This window comes from Aptenodytes forsteri, unplaced genomic scaffold (genome assembly GCF_000699145.1).
Source record: "Aptenodytes forsteri isolate BGI_AS27 unplaced genomic scaffold, ASM69914v1 Scaffold339, whole genome shotgun sequence".
Classification (NCBI taxonomy): Eukaryota; Metazoa; Chordata; class Aves; order Sphenisciformes; family Spheniscidae; genus Aptenodytes; species Aptenodytes forsteri.
Window position 1 is genome coordinate 85,391 of NW_008795254.1, and position 24,053 is coordinate 109,443.

Genomic DNA, 24,053 nt, shown 5'->3' on the forward strand with positions numbered 1-24,053 from the left:
CTTGACTCTGTGTAAGCGCTGCTCAACAGTAACGAAAACATCCCTGTGTTATCAACAGCGTTTCCAGCACAAATCCAAAACACAGCCGCACACGAGCTACTATGAAGAAAATTAACTCTACCCCAGCCAAAACCAGCACAATACTAAATCTTCAACTTCACAAATCCCTTGTGTTCTTGTTTCAGAGCAGCCTCCAGTCTACAGGGACTAGCATCTGGGCCTACATGAAAGGGTTTTTACATTGGATCTACCAAGACAAAAGCAACTCTAATTCTAAAAGTGGTTAAGTCTCACATGCCACTGCAGTTGGTGTCTCTCTCTCACCCAGTTTATGTCATGTCTCTGCAATACTGGTAAATCCACAAATAAGCCCTTCGTAGTAAATTCAGAGCCCCACAAAACTCTGCACATCTGTGACTGCCTGGGAAATTGCCCAGCCCTGTGCACAGCCATATTTTTCTTTTTGTTAGAGAAAACTCTCTCTCATCAGGTTGTGTGTCCATGAGAAGGTACCTCTTTTCAGAACAACTCTCATTTCAGGAAGCTCAATTTCAGTGGCAGCCTTGATCTGATCCCAGGCTGGTTGTAAATGCAGTCTTTCTTACCAGCAGTCCCCGAGTGTGCCCAGAGCCATCTCGGCACAGCAGACAGGCTGAGAGGGACCTATTTTGCAGTGACCGCTTCCAAGATCACTCAGTGTCAGCCAGAAGCCGGCACTTTCAAGTGCTGCCTACTGATGCAGTAGAAATGCTGTCTCCTGCCCTTCACCCTTGCTCTTTGCTTCCACTGCCACTTGCCAATTCTTCTTAAAACCGAGTATGGAAACCAGAGTGAAACATTGCAACAACCAAGGTGTTATCCACTCACAACAGCGGTTGTACCTACTACGGCATTATTTCTTTCAGCATGTTCTACTCTGTACTGAGGCACGCACTATCGTCTCCCTTAACCAGACCTGTGGATGACATCCAAGTTACTGCTGAAGGCACCTTTAGGTCTTCAGTGGTCTGTACAATGCCTTCTTCCCAGACAGTGTGGGGCAGTTTAATGGGTCAGTGCCTCTAAAGATGAGCCTTGAGTCTTCATTATGAAGTAAAACCAGTGACTTCAGGATTCAGAGGAACCATCCTTGAACCCTTATCAGAGGCACAGCTTCATATTTTTTTTCATTAACTAAAGCCATTAAAAGACGTCCTGACCCAGCGCTCACCCCTTCTCTGTTTGCTGCCCATGACTCACAGCTGCACGGTTACCATATCCTCTGGCTGTGACCGTGTTAGCAAGCACTTTGGCTCAACAGAGGGCTGAAACAATTATTGGCCTCCAAATCTACACTGCATGCAGCCTGAGAGGTTTCTTTCATATAACATTTAGTCAGCTTCTCTGGACTAAAAACCCCACCACGCAAGTGGATGGGATGCTTGGAGCACGTTTGGCGGGCGTCTGAGCTTCCCATGCAGTGTTCTCCGACAGGAGACGAGCTCATACACACTACAGCTGCTCTGTCACTGCGCCAACCTGCAGCAAGTGGGGGTCATCACGGGATTAGCTTCAAAGCTGCACCGCTGCTCCAAAGCAACCTGCTTATGTAGACACTGCCCCTGATGCACAGGAGCATTCACTGCCAAGATTTCCCAGATCTCAAGGCACATCTTGGATAGTCCCCCTTTTTCTTTTGCTAGCAGAGTACAGACTGTGTTATGACACCTTCTCCTATAAGCAAGGTCACTCATGGCCTACAGATCAGATGCTTTCAGCTCATCTACTTCAACCATGCAACATGTGCAAGGGCATCAATCCACTCCCACCAGAACAAGACCTCACCGTTCGGTTTGGCCTTTCACAAGCTGCAGAGCATGCTGCACGGTCCCCACCATGGTCTCTCCTCACTTCAGCCCACGCCCACGCAATGACCTGTATGCTCAGCTGGTGCCCACTGTTCCCCAGAGCTGGTAACCCCTCACACATTTGGCCGCAGCCAATCCACCCGCCTAAGATGGCTAGGTCAGCAGCTCTGACCCTTGTACTTCCACACTTGGACTTTCAAGTCATAAGCTGCACCTTTTCCCCTTCAAGGCTGAGCAAGGGCTTTCGCTGGGTACCACCAGTTACTCCATTTTGGCGACACTCTAGGCTATCCTAATTGTAGTATTTCCCTACCTGCCCCCACTAAATGAGCTGCTTCCCTTAGCAACCATTTTCCTTGTCACATAAACCGATTGTATAATTTCTTCTAATCACTCAGAAGTGCCATCAGGAAGATTCCCATCCCACATATCAGACTCTCACCCATACTCACTGTGTCTGCAATGTTGGGGTCCTGTCTCTTTCCTGCAGCTATGTCCCCTTTCGGCATACAGCTGCACCCAGTCCCTGCGGCAAATTCCAGCACCTCTCAGAACAGCTCTGGCCTGCTTTTGCTGATCTTTGCAGGCCAGGCCAAGTCCAGCTGAGTCTCTCTAAACTGGTTCATTGCCAAGGCATCTTGGCAGCCCGTGCTGGAGGGGTGCCAGGAGGGAAGGTTCCTCAGGTTCCCCCCCAGCTTAGGTAGATTCTCCCCTTCTCTTCTCTGAAATCCCTGCTGAGCCGCAACCCACGGGGCTCGTTTCTGGCTTCGGACCGTGTGCCCCAGTTCGGAAATGCAGTGGACAACAGTCTTTTTTTTTTGCCAGAGATAAGGCTTCAGACCTGTTTGGTTCCTGGGAAACACTGTTGCGGTCCATTTTCTCTGCCACTGATTTGGGCTATACATTAAATGCTGACATAAAGGTTCCAGGCTTACCTCCACAGATCATTGACTGCATTTTGTATGCAGTTTCTTATATATTGGGACAGTTTGTCTGGCTTCTTCCCTTCTGGTTTCTGCAGTTGTGACAGTGGTAGGTAAGACTAGGCAATAGAAGTCCTCTGACAGCCTTAATTCCACATCAGGTTTCTGACTTTTGCAACTTTCTGATTTCCTTGTGCTGTTGGTATTTTTAGCTTTTTAAATCCTCACTGCCGTCCTGCTCAGTTAGTAACCTCCAAGCTTGCCAAAGATTCCTTGGCCTCCCCTGTCCCCGGAAAAGCTGCTGGTCCTCAGCCATCTGGTTACTGGTTCCTTATTCATCTATTTTGAACTTGTTCCAGCCTCTGCTGCCCCCAAAAAATTTTACCTCCAGTCTCAGGTCATCTCCCAAGCCTTTCAGCAAAGCCTTCAGATGTTGCTTTAATCCCTTCTGCAAAGTCTCATGCTCTTTTCTCGGGTCTTTAGACCTTATTTTAGTCATTTGTGATATCTTCCATTTCTGCAGGTTTTGTTCACAGAATTCCACAGGAAGTCTCAGTGCATGGCAGAGCACAGCATTCCTCTTTTTCTTTCTCTACTGGAAACAGCTCGTTTGATATAAACTAGAATTGCATTTGCCTACTTGGCAACCCTATAACTTTAGTGTCTCATGGTCAGAGTGTGGTCAGTAATAGAAGGAGGTCTTTTTTTTTCCCTTTTGCCTTTCTCTGTAATGAACTTCTAGCTTCAAGCAGAAATCCTTCTGATTCATCCATAAGGGCATTTTACATGACTATAAATCATCTCCTTTCTATTTGTAAAGGCCATCAGCTCTTCCTGTTGGATATTCCTGTCCTTCTCTGTTGTTGTGGTTTAACCCGACAGGCAGCTAAACACCATACAGCCGTTTGCTCACTCCCCCCGCAGTGGGATGGGGGAAAGAATCAGAAAAAAGGTAAAACTTGTCGGTTGAGATAAAGACAATTTAATAGGACAGAAAAGGAAAGGAAAATAATAATGATGATGATAAAAGAATATACAAAACAAGTGATGCACAATGCAATTGCTCACCACCCGCTGACCGATGCCCAGACAGTCCCTGAGCAGCGGCCCCCCTGGCCAGCTTTCCCCCAGTTTATGTACTGAGCATGACGTCACATGGTATGGAATGTCCCTTTGGCCAGTTTGGGTCAGCTGTCCTGGCCGTGCCCCCTCCCAGCTTCTTGTGCACCTCCAGCCTCCTCGCTGGCAGGGCAGTAGGAGAGGCTGAGAAGTCCTTGACTAGTGTAAGCACTACTTAGCAACAACTAAAACATTGGTGTGTTATCACATTATTCTCATCCTAAATCCAAAACACAGCACTACACCAGGTACTAGGAAGGAAATCAACTCTATCACAGTTGAAACCGGGACATATGTATAGCTGATGCTGCTATGTTTTGCACACAGATATTTATTAAAAATATAAATTGGGCACCTTCTCGAGAAACTCCAGGAGTGATTTTCCTTGATCTGACAGCTCCCCTTTCAGCATAGCCAACTGTCTCCTCTTTTCTAGCCAGCTCCTTTTCCACCTCATATCTCTCCAGTGATCCTCCATTCCTCCCACAAGGTGTTATACGCTGGAGTCCCTTCACTAGAAAATGCTTCTGGTTTAGCACTCAATTTCAAGGTTGAGCCTAATTCAGATGAAGCTGTTGTCCAGATCCCCTTTATACTCCAAGGAGGGGAGTAGGCATATTGAGGGCACAGTTCATCTCGTCGTGACATGGGAGTCTGAAATGGGTCAAAAGAACAAGCTTTACAAGTGTTCCTCTGCACCTCTTGAATAGAAAAAGACACTCACGACACTAAAACAGGAGCAGATGCCTAAAGCTAGGCGGAATTATCTACCTTCTAGCTACCCAGACTTCCCCAGAAATCCCTCCCATGATGCTTTTAGAGAAGATGGCAGGGGGAGAAACTGTACAAGCAGCCAAAACCAGGCTCCTGGACATCCAGAGAACTTCCTACAGTTTTGACTGGACTTCTTTTGCCTCCTGGAAATCTCCAGGAATCTCCTGTTCTGACTCCTTCCTGTGCCATTTTAGGAAAGTTAAATTAAGTGGATTAAAAAGAACCCAAACCCACTTCCCCCCTTCTCAGTCGCCTTAAGTGCTGCTGTATGGCACATAGATAAAATGTAATACTGGTGTGCACCTTTTACCAGCCTTCTCAAAGCTGCATTAACTGTGAAATCACTGTAAAATTGTGTTTGCAATTATTTGTGTTTGCTTTGCTCCCAGTCACAACCACCAAGGGGAAAAAAAAAATCACATGAAAAATCCATCAAAGTTCCATACCAAGGATACAAATTTGGGCTGCAACTCCAGGAGCATCAGCTGAGAAAAAAACATCTGTAAGTTACCTTCTCATCCTTCGTATGCTTCTTATAGCTATAGTTACAAGAGTCTTCTCCCACCCTTGAGATTTCGTCCTGTCCATACTCTCGACAACATCTCCATTAGTAATGCACTGCTTACCAGCGGCTTTGTACGAATGCTGTTCAATATTGCCAGGAAATTCATTGCAGGAGTGCTGAAGTTAACGCTGACACCAGCTCTCCACCCTCACGTGCATTTTAATACGGAAGCTACAGTGATACAAAACTATGTCTAAGCAACACGGACCCTGTGTTCCCCTACCCGGAATGATTTCCAAAGCCTCCCAAAGATGCCACCTTAAATTTAGGAACCCTCCTCTAGTCGGAGACCAAAGCTCTCAAAGCCACAGGACTGCTACTAGAAGACAAAAGGCAGTAGGAAAACATATAAAAATCCACAGTAACTCTTGAACAGCCACTGCTGCTCCATAATAAAAGAATAATAGTGTGTGGCCCTCTTATAGCACTTTATCTGGGGACCTCAGTGGCTACACAATGGGTGAGTTAGTTTGTCTCTTAGCCTAAAAGAGAAAAAGGTCCAAAACAGAGCTGTGGGAACACAACGCCTCTCCAGGTCAAATCGCAGTTCTCTGGGAGCTCTTCAAAGCACGGAGAAAGCCTTACTCATGGAGTATACCTTGCTCCATCTCCCTTTTGACACAAGAAGAAGGACGCAGAAAAGCCAAGGGTCGCATGGAGCATATAGGAAGCAGCTTGGCATTTCTTTGCTACAGTTTCTGTGCTGATACTTGTTTTCAATATGACATATTTTGCATGTTAAAAATACTAAGTAAAGCTTGAAATACTTTATGGGAGAGCTTGAATTATAGGCTATATATAAAACAAAGTACTAACTACTGCAGTATACAGAAGGATACAGGCAATAAGGCAGATGTGTGCCCTGTGCATATTAAAACTTATTTCTAAAATGTAGCCATTTTTTCTTGGTATTTCACATTTGAATCCTTTTTGGTAAAGAAATTCATGCTAACGTGAAGAAGCTTTTTACCAGAACATAGGAGCAAGGATAAGCATAAGATTTTTTTAGTTGCTTGTTGGTCTTTAATGGCCTGAAACCATGTATAATTTATCCCGAAGAAGACCGGTCAATTAAAGTAATATTAATCCAATTGTTTTATTTTTTTAATCTTTCTAACACATTTTGTACTATGTGGTGCATAGGATACAGTCCTCTAGATATCCAAACAGCTCTTGATTCCACATTTTTTGAAACCCTTACACCAATGGCTCCAGCTGATACGTTCCAGGACATCAGAGCTGGGACAGCATTGTTTTAACATGAACATCCTCGATTGCAGTAGCCCTTGTCTTTGCCTTCCTTCCCTGGAAGGTGATGGCTTCCCATGTTCAAAGAAAAACCCTACTTTGCTGCTAGGTCACTTGGTTACAACACCAAACAGGCTGGACTTGCTATAATCACTGTCCTAGATGTAGCTTATTCAACATGTAGGGAAAAATGTGAAAACTAAATGGGCAAAGACCTCCACCCAGCCAATTCTCCCAGTAGGTTAAAAAATATACATGTTAAAATACCAGGACTGTCTAACGTTTCACTTGAAATTCTCCATAGCAACACCACTTCGGTACTGTAGTGGGAAAAAAGCGTATAAAAAAAAAAAATCTAAGTTCTTCAAAAAGGCCCTTCAACTTTAAAGTGAATGTATTCATGGAGAAATGAAGGGTCTGTTGTGCAGATGGCTGTTTGCTCTCGTTGCTAGAAGCAGACAGTCTTCGGTTAGGAGGGAAGGGGAGTCAGATAGCGTATTACCATGCAAAAGCAGCAAGCTCTGCCTATGATGACTGCAATATTAACTCCCAGGGCTTCCTGCGGCTGAGAGGCAGCAGCGGCAGCAGCAGCAGCGAGTTTCACTTGCCCCCTGCCCCCCACCCCCAAGCTTCCAGGTTCAATAAAGATTACATCATGGAAAAAGTATGCCATGTAAGCCTGAGAATCAAAGCCGTCACAATTGGCGGCTGTTTAACTGTAATGTCGCTGAAACACATACTCCCCCTACGTGCACACACACTTTCCCCCTCACCCCTCCCATCCCACCCCAAACCCTCTGCGTCTCCTACGATTAAGGGTAGTATTATTGGGGAGAGGAAAATCTGATCAAAACTGTCGACCGCCAACTGCCGATTTTCTATGGATTCAATAAAGGCCACCTTAACGATTTCCCTAATTAATGGATGACATCTTTGGCTGGAGGAGAGGCGCTGTATTCTACTCTGCCTTAGTCTTTGTTAACCTTCTAATTAACTTTCGTAGGTCACCCAGGTCTCCCAAACCTAAAAGTGAAGAGAGCCATTGTGCTAGAAGCAGTAAACTTACTTTTTCTGCCTGGGTACTTAAAAGGGAGAACGATTATAGGCAGGGAAAAATAACTCCATTTAAACTCTTTGTGACTGCGGAGAATGCATAGGTCCCTGCCTTAGAAAATAATTGAAACACCTTTTATACCAATATTTGCATGCATAATAAACCAAATTAGCAAATATGCATCTAAATTCAGCTGCGGTTTCAAATTGGTTAGGGATTTGGAGGGGGTTTTGGTCTCTCCTTTTTTTTTGGGGGAATGTGAACTTCAGTGGGTCAACAAAATTTTTTTTTTGGGAATGTGAACTTCAGTGGGTCAACAAAAGGAATTGGATTTCTTGAGCAAATTGCAACTGCAGCAGCTATCAGCTTTTACACGGCATGATCTCCAGCAAAGAGTCTGGGCTAATAGTACACACACACACGCATTCTAATACTATAATATTAGGCCAGATTAATCCCTCTGGTAAGACCATTGAAGTCAATGGAATTGTATCAGAGATGAATTTGGTTCACTGCCTTTTGTGGAATCTAATATGAATTGACCATTGAGCTGGAGGCATCAAAGATGATAAATGCAGCCCTCTTTCAAACAGTCTGATGCAACCCAGAAAAGGGCAGGCAGAAGGCATTTAGGATGGGTGGCCTTTTCTTCTGTCTACAGCTTTCTCAGGGAAATTCTGCCCTCATTCACGCCCATTGACTGAAGTCAATTAAATTATTTTAATAAATTGTAATTAAAATTCACAGTGTACAATGAGAGATTGAAACTTCATAGCACAACTTGACTAATAAACCTGAAGTTAATTGCTTCCTGAAAGTAAAGATTGAGAGCGCTTCTTTGGCTTATGGAAGAGACATGAAATTAATTATTCCTAGTTTTCTCTAGTTTAAAAAAAAAAAGCCTTGAACTATCAGGCATGAAAGCTGTAGACATGCAAAATGCAACATGACAAACCAAAAGTCTGAGTTTTTGAACAGCCAAATTCTTTTTTTGATTGTTTGATTCTGCCACCATGTACACATTTTCTAATGGAATAATTGGTGTGTAAGATGGCGTCTACTGCTTCTTTGCTCTATTCTCCAACCAAGTGGTGTAAGGTACCCCAATCATCCTCCCAAGTGTCCCTCGTATGTCCTAGGAACAGCCTGGTGGTGGATACATAACTCTGAGCAAATTTGAACTGTGGGACCTTACAAAAAGTATCTTCGGTTGAACACATCTTCTACCTTTCTGCCTGCAAGGTCCCAAAGGAGGTTTGGCATCATGTGAGTTTGATTACTGAGGAAAGACAATCAAATGACATGTATGGGATCAAGATACAGAAAAGAAGAAGTACACCTTCCCTCCCTCTGGAAGTCACTGCCACCAGACGGCTGGCAGATGGATGGAGGCCCAGGGCTCTACCCTGCTCCAGCTGAACACCACAACCAGGCAATGTTTTACCTGACCACTCAGAGGACAGACATTTTGGGAGACAAGTGATCCCACATCAGTGGTCAGGTATTGCCCTTTATAGCTTGATGAAAGCTTTCAGGATCCCCGGCGTCAGGCTCTGCCTCAGAAGGAGTATTTGTACTAGCTCTGAGGCTCTGCCTCAGAAGGAGTATTTGTACTAAAGCAAGAGGTCTTTGGAGAAGGGCATCACTGTTAAGGTTCTCAGGAAAACTGGATTCATTCTCAGGCACCAACACAAACCTCCCATGTGACAAGGAGCCAGGGGGATTCATCTCACCTGACTTTTAATATCCATGGGAAGATATCTGCATCTGAGCCTTGTGAGACTGGATGCCTTGAGAGTCAGTGGAAGGAAAGACGTCATACAACTACTAACCCAGAAGTGCCTATTTTGAATGTCTGGTACAGGAAGGATGAACTGTGCCCCAGAAGAGTTTTCTCCCAATTGACTATGAAGAGTCCACATACCAAACTTGAACATTTGCAGTTAGTACTCTTAGTACTAACTACAGTTAGTACTAGCAAATGTCTGTTTTGTGGTCAGATCAATCCCACCTTCAATCCCTCTGCACTTCTGTTCCCCATTTGTGAGATGGATATAATGATATTTCCATTCTTCTATCTTTTGCTCTTTTTGCCTTCTCAAACAGTAAGGTCCCTAAAGACCTGGCTGGGATTCACCGGGCAGGAAGTAGACAACTACTTTTAGGATGTCTGCTAAATTGGTACATTTACGATGCAATTAATCTCATCCAAAATTCAAAATCTAAAATAGATCTGAGGAATGCATCATAAAAATGCATTTTCTCAGCATAAAGGGAGATGGAGATAACCAATTCTGCAATTCAGATTTCTAAAGTCAAGTCAAATTAATCTCCTCTGTTTGTTTATACAATACAAGAGAGGGCTCTGATGAAAATAGTGTAGATACCTTGTAATACCGTTTTAACTGCCTTTGCATCTTAAGTAATCCAATGACTAATTAATTGGGAAAACCTGGTTAACACTCAGTAGAATAAAGCGTAAGACTTCTGCCTCAGTAATGAACATGACACTTTAAATCTTGTTATTTCAAACTAAATAAATGATCTGTGGAAATATTTCACAGCAACTGAGACATTCATTATCCCTCTTCTTGACACAGCTCACAGGGTTGTGTGTACCCGGAACTGGACTTAACTTTCTGACTCTGACATTAAAGTCATATTTCACAGTCTGTGAAAGAGGCAGCAGCTAGAGGCTGATGCCTCCTTGCAGCTCAGCCTATCCTTTTCTGGAGGAAATAGATTATTTTTGCCAGATAGCCTTGCAGAACCTAGTGGTGTGCAGTTAAATTAAATTATGCTCAGTTGTCATCCAGAAACAACAACAATTTCATACAAATAACCATAAAAAGAAGTTACAGGCAGAGAGTGTAAACCAGGGCTCCTGAAATGCATTTACCTTGTCTTCTCACAACACAAAAAAAATCTTTTTGTGGTCAAACTGGTAGCAAAGTCCTGGACACATAGCTCATTGAATCCAACTGCCTTGGCAGGACTAGAGTTGGGCCTCAGGAACTGCAAATGCTCCAACTCCAGTATTATCGCCTGGACTAGAAACTCCACCTTGCTACCTTCTCAGCCCTGAGGGGTGCGATGAGCTGGCTTCCCAGCCCAGGAGGCTCATGTGGGCTTTCTCCATCCTCTGAACTTCTACGTGGAGGAGAAGCCCATGGACTTATCAGAAACAGAGATGTCAGTCCTTGTCCTTCACAGCTTTAGAGTGTGCTCAACTCTCAAATGTGGCCTTATACAAAGCAGAGCAAGGCTGCACATTTGTTGCCTCGTGGTGTTTTCCATACCAAATGTGCTTAATTTACAGTAACAAAAAGAAGATAGTGTCCCTTTCCCTGCCGGGCACTCTGGCAGAGGCAGCCTGGGCTCTAAGAAGCAGGAGGCTTGATCACCTCTGATCACCTGGATGCTCTGCAGTAGTCTTGTCTTCACACTCAGCTGTCCCCACACTGATGTTACATGTTTACCCAATGGGGCTGAGCAGATGGCCCTGACTGGGGTGAGCACAGTGCAACCCAGTGCAGCTGGCATCCTGGTAGGTACTATAGCATCCGCATGTCTGGTAGACATGAAAAATCAACTCTATCCTGTTGCCTAACTTGTGCCAGCAAACATAGTGCTCAACGCAAGGATTACCTTAGTGAAGTTTCGATGCAACAGGCCCGCTTCTCTTGGAAGCCAAGAGCCATCCATACAGTTCTTGTGATTAAAAAAGCACAACTCATATTCTTATTTCTCTACAGGCCCCTTTGCATTGCCAGAGCTTTGTGGATGAGCTGGACTAGACTTACAAAGTAGTCTTAGGCACAGGAAGGGTGACTGAGCTGCTCAGCATTGCCCAATAGCAAAGATGTAGGGAAAGCAAAGGCTTTATCTCCAAAATCAGGTATTTTAAGTGCCTCCAGGTTGATATAGGCACCTGTATGTTGATCTTGGGCACTGAAGAGAAAACCAGGAGTGAAAGGAAAGCACTTTGCTCAGCCCTAGCAGGAGAGCCCATTGCTGAACACTAGACTCTCTAGGTAGGGAGGAACAACGACAGGCTCAGGAGGCAGGTCCATCTGCTCAAGATGCAAATCCTGATATCTGAGAAGTTCTGAGGATTTCAAGAGTTTTATATGGATGAAAAAGAAAACAAGAGAATCCATAGATTCTTCCCTGGCTGTTGTTCTTTTATTTGAAGAGTCTCCTTTATATTTCCCAACTACACCAACTGAGGCATGACTATGGGCTTTGGAAATCCTTACGGCCACACCTGAAACTAGATTAATATGTCAAAATCCCTAGTACATAATAGCACTGCTGTCTCCCTAGTTCTCTTTGCCTCACTGTGAACTCCGTTATGTCTGCCAGCTGTGGTGCCCATCCCTTTCTCCCCTGTTTTCTCATCTGCTGCCTTATAGTGTGTTCTGGGTAACCATTCCTTCTTCTCCTCACTGTTGCTGATTGGGTCTCTCTTGTTGAATTTTGCAGCTCGAGTCCTATTTTAAGAGCTTCGGGTTTCAGCTGCCAGCTCAACAGAGAGTCACTAACCTCACTGCATAGCTGTTTCTGCCTTTTACACCTTGTGCACTCTCCAGTTACCTTTTGGCTGCTCTGATTTCTTTGTCTTGCTTTGTTCTCCCTTTATCCCATCAATCTGGTGATAGTTACCCATAACTCTCCTCTCAGCTTTCCTTGTTGCCCTTCCACACCCACTAACTACTAACTCTGCCAGCCTTTACACTGCCTTATTTCATCTAGGCGCATGGTCTGGTGAATGCCTCTGGAGCCTTGTGTTCACCCTCTGCATCTTTGCATTTATCCTTGGAAAAAACCCATTTCTTCACCCACTCCCTGCTAGGGTCCCTTCAGCCTCCTCCCATCCCTACTCATTCTTTGATGAGTCCTTTCCTTCTCCAGACTCACCAGCATACTCTTTCTATGGATCACCCTCTTCGTCTGTTTTCAAATAAGCCTCTGAAGTCCCTGCAAAAACAACCCTCCTCTACATACCATTATGCCTTTCTCATCTCCTTTACCTCTTATCCTTTCAAATGACTAGTTTACTCCCATTCTCTTGAACTCACCTCTCTGACACTCAGCAGTCTGGTTTTCAGCCACTTCACTCTGCAGGAATTGCTCTCTCTAAAATCACTAATGATGTCCTTCTAGGCAATTCTAACCACCTCTTCTCCAGCCTCTTTCCCTTTGATTTTTCCAACACCTTTGACATATCAGACCATTCCTTCCCTTGGAGTTCCCCACAACTCAGCTGCTCTGCTGAAAATTGCCATCTTTAGTTTTAGGAGAGCTTGGTAGCTGACAGCCAGAAGCGTAAGAATAGAGGCACAATGAAAAGGATAATTCTTTGTATTGTCTTCTGCACACTAATGAAGCTCCTCTTAGGATACCATGAAGACTTTAAGGGCAAACCCAACAGTAAGGAAAATCCCAGCACAGGATCTCTCTGCTTCCTATAGACCTCTATGCCGGACTTAACGTATAATACGAGAGATTTCACCTTTCATATCTTCATAGTTTCCTTGATGGATTCTTGTAAGGAGGAAGAAAAGGGAGAATAATAAAACCAATAATTTCACCTTTCTACAGATTTGTTGTTTCATGGCTCTCTCTGTTTACTGATAAAATCAGAGATGGATTAATTCTGAACTATATATAGATATACAATAAAGACAGAAAGAGGATCAGGCTGGGAAGATAGCAGAGTCTTTCCAGTGTCAGGTTAGCCAAAAGCCAACAAACGTCGTACAGGGTAAAAGAAAATGCAGTGGCATAGCGAAGGTCACAGGCAAAGGTTTGGGGAGGGGTTAAATCCTATAGCTCAGCAATGAAGCCAGAGGCTCTTTTCAAGTTAGGCTCTACTTGCAGAGAGCTACATGGATAACGTGAGCAGATGTTCCTACTGTTTGGCTCTCACTGTATCCATTCTTACAAAGATAGTTCTACTTGAAAAGTGGGTGGAATAAAATCCGTAATCACTTTATGTGGACCTTAAAAAATCAGAAGTTCATGCGCAGAGTGCACAGAGATGCAACACATGAGAATTATCATGAACTTCAAATCAAACTGCTGCACTCTGTACCCTTCTACCCTAGTTTCAAGCTCTGTTTGCCTGCCATATAGTCTGCAGCAAAGCTGTGGATGATAAAACACACTGTGTTTCCCATTAAAGTAAGAATAGATTGCAGAAAATGATGTTTAAAAAATCAGGGGACTTAACTTTAACTGTTGGATGCATTACTCCCTCCCCTGTGTGTCAAAGCAGTTAGTGAGAGTCAGATCAAAGGATCTACTCTGCAGAAAAAGGAGAAATAGAACCCAGTGTGAAATGTCCCCCTGCAAAGACAAAATATATGCAAATAAATTGCAGGTAACTAGGAGATCTGATACTATACCACCGCCAGGAGGAGAGGGTCAGCAGTTACATCTGATAATAGCCTCTCTCTTTTATTTGGGGATCACTATTTTCCAAAAGAATAGCTAAATATTGATTAAGTGATATCTCAAATACCACATGATTATCAAACCAATTACAGGGATTAACTTCCCAAAATGCTCCAGTATAACCTCAGCTGCAGAAACTGTGCCAACTTGGTAATGGCTATTAACATCTGTATGCACAAGAGTAATCCCCTGGTTTTGTTTCTTTTTTCCTCTCTCTCTCTCTCTCTCTCTGATTGCTCCTATATATATTACAGTTTTTCTGAGTGCATGGGATGTACCACTTGGGAACCTCATTCTGCATTCCCTGGTGGGACCTGCTTAGAGTCAGAGGCAGCCAAAGGTTATTCAAGGAGGACACAAGACATCTAGTTGTGTTGCCCACTTTCACATGAGAAATCCTTCCCTTTAGAAGAGGGCAGGAGACTTTGCCAGTTATGAGGTCCTGTATGGATATGCTGACTTCGACCACACTAACTCAGTCCCGTTCCCTGATCTACCTCAGGATTGAATGTGCTGCAAACACCTTTGGGAACAGCATCAGACGGCTGGAGAAGTTTATCTCCACTAAATAAGAGCTCCGGCTGAGTCCCCAGCACAGTCACAGAGTCCAGGCTGTTTGGCAGCTTTCTATCCCAGAGCCCACTCTCACGTTCACACTGATGGGGATGGCTCACTTTTGCTTCCATTTTTTCCCCCTCACTCTTCTCTTAGGGGGAGAAGCAACTTTAAAGCATGGGAGAGACAGACAGAGAGAGCATGACGCCCTATAATCCAACAAGTCAACTTCCCGAGCTCAAACATGAACTGATTTTTTTTTTCTTCCCTCGCCTTATAAAAAAGAAATTGACTTTTGTTTGGAGTTTGTGAAAAGTGGGACTCGGGGCCCAGTCAATGGGGCTCCCCGCAGCGCGGGCTGAGTGGAGCCATCTCGAACCAGTCAGCCGCGGCACCAATTAATCCGCTCTTTGTCACAGCCCCGGCCTCAGCAGCAGTGGCAGCAGTAGCAGCAACACATTTGGCCATTGTTCAGACCTTCATGCAACGGGATTTACCCTTTCAAAGAGGCAGTTTTGTCCCAAAGAGTTCGAGCGGAAGTTTCTCACTGACAATTTGCCCCAAATAGATAGATTTGTCAGCAGCAACCTTTAAAAGCAAAAAGCCATGGAGGAAAAAGGGGAGAAAAAGAAGTGTGGGGGGAAGAGCAAGTGCATCCTTGTCTGTCTGTCTGTCTGGGGGTCTGTCCTGAGCAGGTGGGATGGGCGCAGGGCCTGAGGTACAGAAGGGCGAAATGGCATTGATGGGGGCTCTTGTTCATCTCAAGGCAGATGTAGCAAGGGAGCTAACAAGCTCCCAGGCTGTTGTATAGCTGCTCTGACTTCTGAAAGCCTTTCAGGGAACTTCTTTTACATGGCATTGTCATGCCTGCTACACAGCACTGTGCTAGGCTGGCCGGGGTTTCCCAGCCTCAAATACTCCACCGGCAGCTCAACTCTGAGAGCAGCAGGCCTCATTCTCTGTGGCCTTGCCACCAAAATCTACATTTAAACCAATACAAGCAGTTCTTTGCAAACAGGCTGGTGTAGCTTTTCCTACGCACAGTGCACTGGGGCCCATATCCCAGGCAGAAAAAGGTGAAACAAACCCACAGGTATTTCCTGCCCCCACACCAATGCTGCTATGCTCCTTAAGGGCAGACTCCCCTTCGGACTTCAAGGACTGTTTGCATGAATTGCGGGTTGAACCCGCTCTGTTGCAAACTGCAGCTATTCACATGCACTGCTGTTGCTCCCACCCTCGGATCGCAGTACTGTCCAATATCCCTGGCTCACATGTGGGACCTGCCCTTCCCCACAACACCTCCCCACATACTCCAAATCCAGAAAGGGAGAAAGCACAGGAAACTCTCTCCCCAGCTTGGGCTCCGGCAGATCCAAGTCCATATACACACAGCCTCTCCCAGCATCATGGAGACAGCCCTGCTCTCACATTGGAGGGTAGCAACTGGGAGGGCCCCAACCCTGTGTCGTGGTTTAACCCGGCAGGCAGCTAAACACCACACAGCCGCTCACTCACTCCCCCCGCAGTGGGATGGGGGAGAGAATCAGAAAAAAGGTAAACATGTAGGTTGAGATAAAGACAACTTAATAGGACAGAAAAGGAAGGGAAAATAATAATGATGATGATAAAAGAATATACAAAACAAGTGATGCACAATGCAATTGCTCACCACCCGCTGACCGATGCCCAGCCAGTTCCTGAGCAGCGGCCGTGCCCGCCCTGGTCAACTTAGTATTTTGTTCAGCATGACATCATATGGTATGGAATCCCTTTGGCCAGCTTGGGTCAGCTGTCCTGGCTGTGTCCCCCCCCAGCTTCTTGTGCACCTCCAGCCTCCTCACTGGCAGGGCAGTAGGAAAAGTTGAAAAGTCCTTGACTTAGTGTAAGCACTGCTGGGCAACAGCTAAAACATCGGTGTGTTATCAACATTATTCTCATCCTAAATCCAGAACACAGCACTACACCAGCTGCGAGGAAAAAAATTAACTCTACCCCAGTCGAAACCAGGACACCCTGTCAGACTAATCTCTCTTTATAGCACAAATTTTGGGAAAAATTAAAAAAAAAAAAGCCTAATTTCACCTGTAACTCCACCTCCCATCCTGTTACAGCAGCTGGGCGGGTGGCAAGGGGGTGGCTTGCAGGTTTCTTTGAGTACCATGGTGCTGAAAACCAGAGCTCTGCTTCTTCCTAGGAAAGGCTGGAAGAGGTTGTTCAGCCCTACATAGTTTCACCTTTGCATACAAGAAACTGTCATCTCATCCCCTAGACTGCAAGTGTGGCCTTTCCTGCTCCAGAGGCCTTTGCTTGGCAAAGAAGCCAAATTCACAGAAGAACATGTAGTTCTGCTGTAGTCACAGTGATTATCTACTACTATTCAGGCAGTTTCGCTTCCCAAACAAAGCTGAAGAAACCCAGTTTGCTGAAGTAGGTCTGCTGCAGCTATCATCTGACCAAAAGGAGGGGCATGAGAAATGGATGCAAGGCAGCTATACAACCCTAAAACTTTGCAATGAACTCTGGAAACTTCATTGCCGAGTGACAGCCAGTCCAGCTTTTCTGTCAGACTACTTTGTCTCGCTGTATCTTAAATGGGTTTGATCTACATTACTCAAAGGACCTCATTGTTTGAGTATTGCCCAGCCCACTGGTGTTTATTTGATGGCCTTCTCAAGGCATTTCCTGGAAGACGCAAGAAAAATGAAGGCCAATTTCAAACTGATATAAAAAATCTCACCAGCCTGCTTTATACTCACCAAGTTCCCCTAAGCCTGCTTACACCTGCTCTTGGAAAGGGAAAAGGGTACAAGTGGCTGTAACCTAATTAGAAACCAGCCAGAAGCAGGGGTCGTTTACAATTAAGTTAGGGCTATTACAAGTGAATAGGTTTACAGCAAAACTAGAACACACTGAGCTAAAACTGAAACATCAGGCTCCACGACTGAAGACACCAGCAGGTGTCAAATATTCTAGGTGGCCTTCACACAAGGGACAAAAAGTTCAACAAACAGTTGCAGAGCAGCGGTGTCCTCAGTTGCAGCAGGCAGGTGTAAGACCTAAGACCTTCCCCATTTGCAGAGGAGCGTTAAGAGACCATAAGGGCAGGTAAGTAAGGATGGACACACCTTGCAATGGTGCAAGGCACTGAGATGGGCTGAAAGTCAAGCAGTATAATTGCAAATATGTTAAAATACAGTTTTCTCCAGGAAGTCCAGGAGAGACAGATGCCCGTGTGTCATCTCTCCTGTGGAGGCCTCACTCATTCAACTCTCCTGGAAATGCAGAAGTAAATTAACAGTGTTATTCCCTGGTATGGGAAGAACACTGGTACCAGGGACAATGGTAATCCCTAGGAAGCTTAGCTGTCCCACCCTTTATTCCCTTAGCATGACTGGCCCTGGTCATCAATCAAATCAACAGGGTTCCCAAGACCAAAACTCTTCTTCCTCCTCGAGTAGTGAATTTGCTTACGATTTCCAATAGCAGAAAAATCCAACTACTGGATATGACAGAAAATATTCTACCAGCTACAGTGTATTTACCATGTGCACAGAAAAATGAACAGAAGAAGAACCCAGTTCCTCTGTTTGTCTGTCAGGTGCTGAATCACATCGACCTCATGCCAGCAAAAGTGCTAGGTGGATTTGGGCAGCATCAGCCAACACTGACTGCAATGACAACACATAGAAAATGTCAATAATAATCAAACAAATGTTCCTGACAGTACAGAACTGGTTAGTTAACCATACAGTAGATTTTAAACAACTTCCCATGTGTATTTGCAGCCAAACTGCAGTATTTGGATCACTCTTGGGTTTTCTTAAACATCATGATTTAATATGCAGTATGGTCTCTGCACTTGTAATTGCAGTAAAAGCGTTGTTGAGCAATAATCTGCACATTGGACTTCTACTACTTGTAACCAAGTGATCGGCTTACCAGTGTCAGCACTGCCACAGAATGGAGTAATTATGAAAAGCAGTTAATGGAAACATTACTAGTTGTTATTACTCCACATGCACAGTTCCATGTTGAATTGCCATCCATGCCAATCCTCAGAGTTTTAGATTAAATGTTTCAATACTTTGTGCTCTGCACAAAGAACTAAGTCACAAGATAAAGCTCTGTCTGGGATTCCCATCACATGTTCCCCTGATTTACATTTCTTTATAAGAGCCATTCCTCGCAACAAAAAGGGACATACAGTTATTGGATCACATCTCACCAGAGACAGATCCTCTCCCATATCCAAGCATCTGTAATTCCCTAATGTTTACAGTGATACAATGTTCTTGTGACAATTGCAGCAAAATTGCATCTGGCAAAATTGCATGGGGACATGAGTGAAAATATCTGACAGGACTTAGAGCTTGGAATCCCTGGGTCGGTAGCATGCGATTGCCCCACACTGCAGAAAGCGCTCCAGACACCAGGGTTTGTGAACCACCAAAATACACTGCAAGTTCAAGTACGTGCATTATATTTTAATGGTGAAATCTTAGCTGAGGACTGACAGGACTTTTCAGTTCAGAGAGGCTGCATGCAGCTTTGTTCATGCCAAATTCTGCAGATCTTGTGCACACCAGCAATCCTGTCGAAGCCCATTAAACTACTACCTATTTCTTATTTACGACGGAGGACCACAGGATCAGAATCTGTCTCAGTGGTATATTTTCATTAGACTGCATTTTCTGTTCAGGTAGAACAAGTACAAATAGCTGCAGGAGTTAAATCATTTTACAGAGGATCATGGCAGATCTCTGCTTTCCTCTTTTCTTAGAGCTAGGAGTGCTGGATTTCATTACGCATTTCATTACCAAATCACTGGTTTCTCAAGTTCACCATCCTGGCCTCATCAATGTCCGAAACCTCAAAAGGCAGAAAACCTCAACCAACCTCATAATACATCTAGCTAGTTGCAGAGTGATGCATACCATGCTCTTCTCTGCTTGGACTTGCAAGTAATTGCTCTACCTGCAAAGATATCCTGTGACCTATATTTTATGAAGCAAGAGATAAAGCAAGCATGTCTATAAATGTCATCGGCAGTCATAAAACTATTCCTCTCTTCTTAAAAATCTATCTGCACCAACTGACTCAATACTTTCAAGCAGCACTGAATGCGATATGCTGACTCAATGCTGCATCTGGAAGTATTTATTTTTGTTGGTTCTAAATTCATTTCCCGAAATAGATACCACAGATCTGGTCTCCAGCCAATATCAAGAGATATAGCTAAATTGAAGTCAATGGAGCTGAGCCATTACATTGCCAGCTAGAAATACAGCCCCTCCTAAGAGCATTCTTTGCTGCCACTACACAGTATTTTGTGCAACTGCCTCAAAGGTCAGCTTGTTAACAGGCTACTGCAGCAAAATTTGGGAGGCCAATCTACCATAGAAATGATTACGCTCAAAGTGCGATCAATCAGGGTCATAGCTGAGGCAACCCTTTCCTACGTGCACACAAGTGCTTAGGATGTAACCAGTGCTATTCATTTAACAAATTGGTAAAATTATTTTTAAATGTCACAGCATAGCTCCAAGATGTATTTATTCCTTGTAGTCAGCATTCTTTTGTTGGCAATTTAAAACTGTTGAAGTATAGACCTGATCTAATTTTAAGTTTTCTTTTATTGAGATAATAATATATTTGCCCTCGTATTCAGACCTTTCACTAGTTTTATACAGCTGTGTCTCTACCGGCTTCAGTATTGATACTGTCTTTTGTGTTCATGTCGAGAAAACTAAAATGAGGCTGTTTCTCTCTAAATTAGATTGCAGCTGCTGCTGCATCATTGGCTTATTACGACACTTTGATTTATATCTAACTAGCAAACTAACAAATAAGTCAAGTTACTAACTAGAGCCGCTTTGTTAAGCGCTTGTCTCGCATTGTCTAGATGGGATCAGGTACCAATGTAGGCGTATAAGCCAAGCCTGACATATCCTTTTCAAAGGCATACGTGATTAATGGGGCATTTCATTGCTGCAAGTGAACTCAGGCTTGTTCCACCCCTGAATACGAGTACTGAGAAGAAGTGCCATGACTTACGGAGATACTCTTTTCTCAGTATCGTCCTTAGGTATAATTTTCCCTGCTATTCTGTGCAAGGTAGCTTTGCCTACGTGCACTCATCAGATGCACGTGTGGAAACAGAGATATATGGTCACTGTTTCATGCAGTCATTAACCTATTTAACCAAGCACGCACACACACAAGGGAGAAACTTGCCACTTTTTCACTTGCATCTGCGGGGAATGCAGGTCTTCCCCAAGTCTTTGCTGGATGGACTAGTCAAGGTGGAGGATGGGCTGAGAGCAACTCAAGCCCAAAAGCCACCAGAGGTAACTGCTGCATTCACTGGGACGCCTCAGTGTGCGGAGATTGAACACAGGGTGCCACCGGCTCAGGGAAAGTCATCCCCGACTGCAGTGGGAAGGTGGTTTCGCTTTACAGAGAATGCATAAACAAGAGGAAATCCTTCTTGTGCCAGGGGAGAGGGAGCATTCACAGGACAGTCTTTTCACTGGATCATCTTTCTGTGTCTCGGATTTTCACTTTTTGGAAAAAAAAATTGTCTTGCACTGCCTGGAGAAAACCCACAGCACAAAGCTGTGGTGTTTGGGGTTTTTTTTAATAATCAGTGCGGCCCTGCAGCTCCAGAAGGCACCCAGCCCCAGGGTAGCCATGAGGTGGCGCCAAGATGGCTGCCAGGGCGGTTGCCAGGCAGCGTCCTCAGCCCCCGGGGTCAGCCATGTTGGGTGTGATGGCCCAGGCAGGGTGTGGGAAAGGCCAATGTCGCCATCGTTGGGTGTGCACTGCGGAACCAGCACATCGCCCCACACCTCCCTGGGCATAGCCCTCCAGAGAAGGTGTCCATGAGGCACGGGCTTCGCAAGGAAGACACAATACTGCAAAAGAGCTCATTAGGTGCATTTACACTACCCGCATGGGGAGCAGCCCGAGCTGGACGTCAAGCACAGCCATGTCACAGGCCAGGAGCATGGCAGGGCGGCCGAGGAGCAGCATGGTCCTTTCAGCGGCCTTCGCAGTGCTGCTGCCTGTCCATCTGCCTGCAGGTAAATGCAGAAAGGGGTTTGTGGCGGCGCTGCAAAAGCATGGACTGTGACTTACAAAGAAGGGAAGGCTTCAGCAGGGATTTAGCAACCCAGAAGAACTAAACCCGGTGGGTATTTAGGCTGTGAGGGTGCCGCCATGCTCTCCTCCCTGCACAGGGCTGCCTGGGGCGCTGAAGGATGCCCCTGGCTCTTCCCCGGCACATGCACCAAAGGAGGGGAGTGGAGATAGCTTCTCGTGCACCCCAAAGCAACAGCAGCTCCTCCTGCCAGGAGAAAATAGCTCTATCCTTTCCTTCTTTATCTCCTTTCCAAGAAAATGGACATGTTAGATTTGCCCGATCTTACCTACCTGCTTCCCATTGAGAGCAACGGATGAAAACAGCACAACCATATATTCTGCTGCTACATCCATATGCGTCTGGCAGCTTAAATTTTTCCCTCGCCTGACTTCACTTTTTTCTTTTTCCTTTTTTTTTTGTTCACTGAAGATCTTTTGTCTCCCCATCCAAAGAGCAGAGAAGACGAGCAAGGCAAAGGCAGAAGGAGTGGTGTACTTGAAGATGGGTCTCATGTTGGATTTGTCTGGCTGCTAAGACTCCAACAGAAGAAAAGATACCTGGCAAGAGACCGTGGCACAACGCTAGGAAATGTCACCCTGTAATTGTAGTCATAGTCCAGAGTCCTGAAGGAGATACAGTGAAAAGGGAACACATGCCAGCTTCTGTAGCAGGATTGATAACTATATTTGTACTTCCAAGGCATTACGAGGAGACAACAAATTTCATTACTATATTAGCATCTTCTGTATATGTAGGACTGCCTAATAAACAAAATGCTAAATATAATGGTAAATGCTAAATGGTAATAATGATAAATACTAAATGCTAACTATAATTTCCTGCCTTGTTGGAGCTGGACTATTTTTCCACCAAATGACCATGGAAACAACTTTGACAGAAGCTGCAGTGAAATGCTGGAGTGGGGAGAGAGCTCTTCCCTGTACTCTTGGAGGATGCACCCTGCCTTTGCTTTCAGGGCTCAGATATCTCTGTCCATCATGAAAACAACAAACCTCAGCTGGCGCAGGATTGCAAAGCAACACCAGGCACAGCCTGGGGGACAGGGAAGGGGTGCTGGTTTGCTCCCTCCTCAGCGACCCACAGCCCCAGCCCACGTGCAGAGCCAGCTTTCAGTGCCTGGGTTATGTTAGTGGAATTTTGGGTTAAGGGGTGGATAGTTTGAGCTCTTCTTCTTTTTCTCTCTCCTGGCAGAGCCTGATGCTGTACATGGAAGGGAAAGCCCTGCTCACATTCAGAGCAGCCTGTCTCAGGTGTGGCTGGAACCTGTAGATGAAGTTTGACCAGCCTTGGCAAAGTTTTTCAGGTGACTTTGAGTTTACAGGGCAAAGAATTATAGCTGCTGTAGGACCAGAGATCTGCCTCACTAGCGCCGGGGATGCCCAGGGCCAGGTTAATCCTCCGTCTTTGTTTTGGCCCCAGGCCCTGCTAATGTAGCATGGCCATCTCCTTCCTAGCTGCTTTGGTCGTTGCTCAAAGAGGCAAACCTTTCCCTGCCTCCCTGGAAGCAGACTGGGAGTGAAAATCTGTCTGCATTCCCTGATCCACCATCTTCTTTGCTTTCTGGGATCTCCCTGAGCAACTTCCCAGCCCTCTGGACAGTGTCCCTCAGTGTTAGGCAGGACCAGGCTTGTCCGGGTTGAAGGCTTCCCTCTGTGCCATGGAGGCACTGGTCCCATGGGGAACAAAGAGCAAAAAGTCACCGGGATCCCAGTGCTGTCCAGAGTCGCACAGCCCTGCGACACAGGTATGGTACAGGCACAAGAGGATTCACACATGTCTTGGGACAGAAGGATGAAAGATGAAGTGCAGAAGAACTGCATGACAGCATGTTTGGGGCCGGGCTGGATCACAACCAGCAAGGGAGAAGTTAGTTGTGGTACGTTAACACCTCGCTCCAGTGGCAGGGACGAGAAAGCCATCACCAAGGAACATCCAAGGGCTTCACAAACTCCTTAGCAACTTCTGGCCCTGCTCTCTCACCGATGCTGTTGCTCACCTCAGCTTGCATCCGCAGGAGAGATGGTCTTTCCTCCCTTCCCAGATGTGCGCGTCTCCCCACCCTTGGGCTGCTCTACCAGCTCCCACCTCACAGAGAGTTTCCAACAGGAGTGGGAGAGCTCGGTAGCCTCTCGGTGAAACCCGAGCTGCTGAGATGGGAAGGGGTCCCACCTCTGGTCCCTCGCCGCCCCCCTGCACCCCGGCCCTGGCAGCGCTGCTGGGACACTCGGGGAGGGCTGCTGAGCCGCGGCGAGGCCGGCGATGCCCAGGGGTCAGAGCACCCCTGCGGGGCAGGCGGGGCCCTCTTCAAGCCCCCCGGGGGCGGTGGGTGCCCGCCCGCCCCGCC

At 45.6% G+C, this 24,053-nt stretch overlaps 2 protein-coding genes across 2 annotated transcripts in view; one reads left to right on the plus strand and one right to left on the minus strand.

Annotated features, from left to right (window-relative positions):
• The window catches only part of OSTM1 (osteopetrosis associated transmembrane protein 1), a 60,896-nt gene extending 38,855 nt beyond the window's left edge, over nt 1-22,041 (minus strand). Inside the window, exon 1 of the mRNA XM_009279138.1 lies at nt 21,979-22,041. Coding sequence (XP_009277413.1) covers nt 21,979-22,041 — 63 coding nt within the window. The remainder of the gene's footprint in view (nt 1-21,978) is intronic.
• A 1,342-nt stretch (nt 22,042-23,383) lies between these two features.
• Nucleotides 23,384-24,053, plus strand: part of NR2E1 (nuclear receptor subfamily 2 group E member 1) — a 19,191-nt gene continuing 18,521 nt past the window's right edge. Inside the window, 1 exon segment of the mRNA XM_019472023.1 lies at nt 23,384-23,453. Within this exon segment, the coding sequence (XP_019327568.1) occupies nt 23,384-23,453 (70 nt within the window).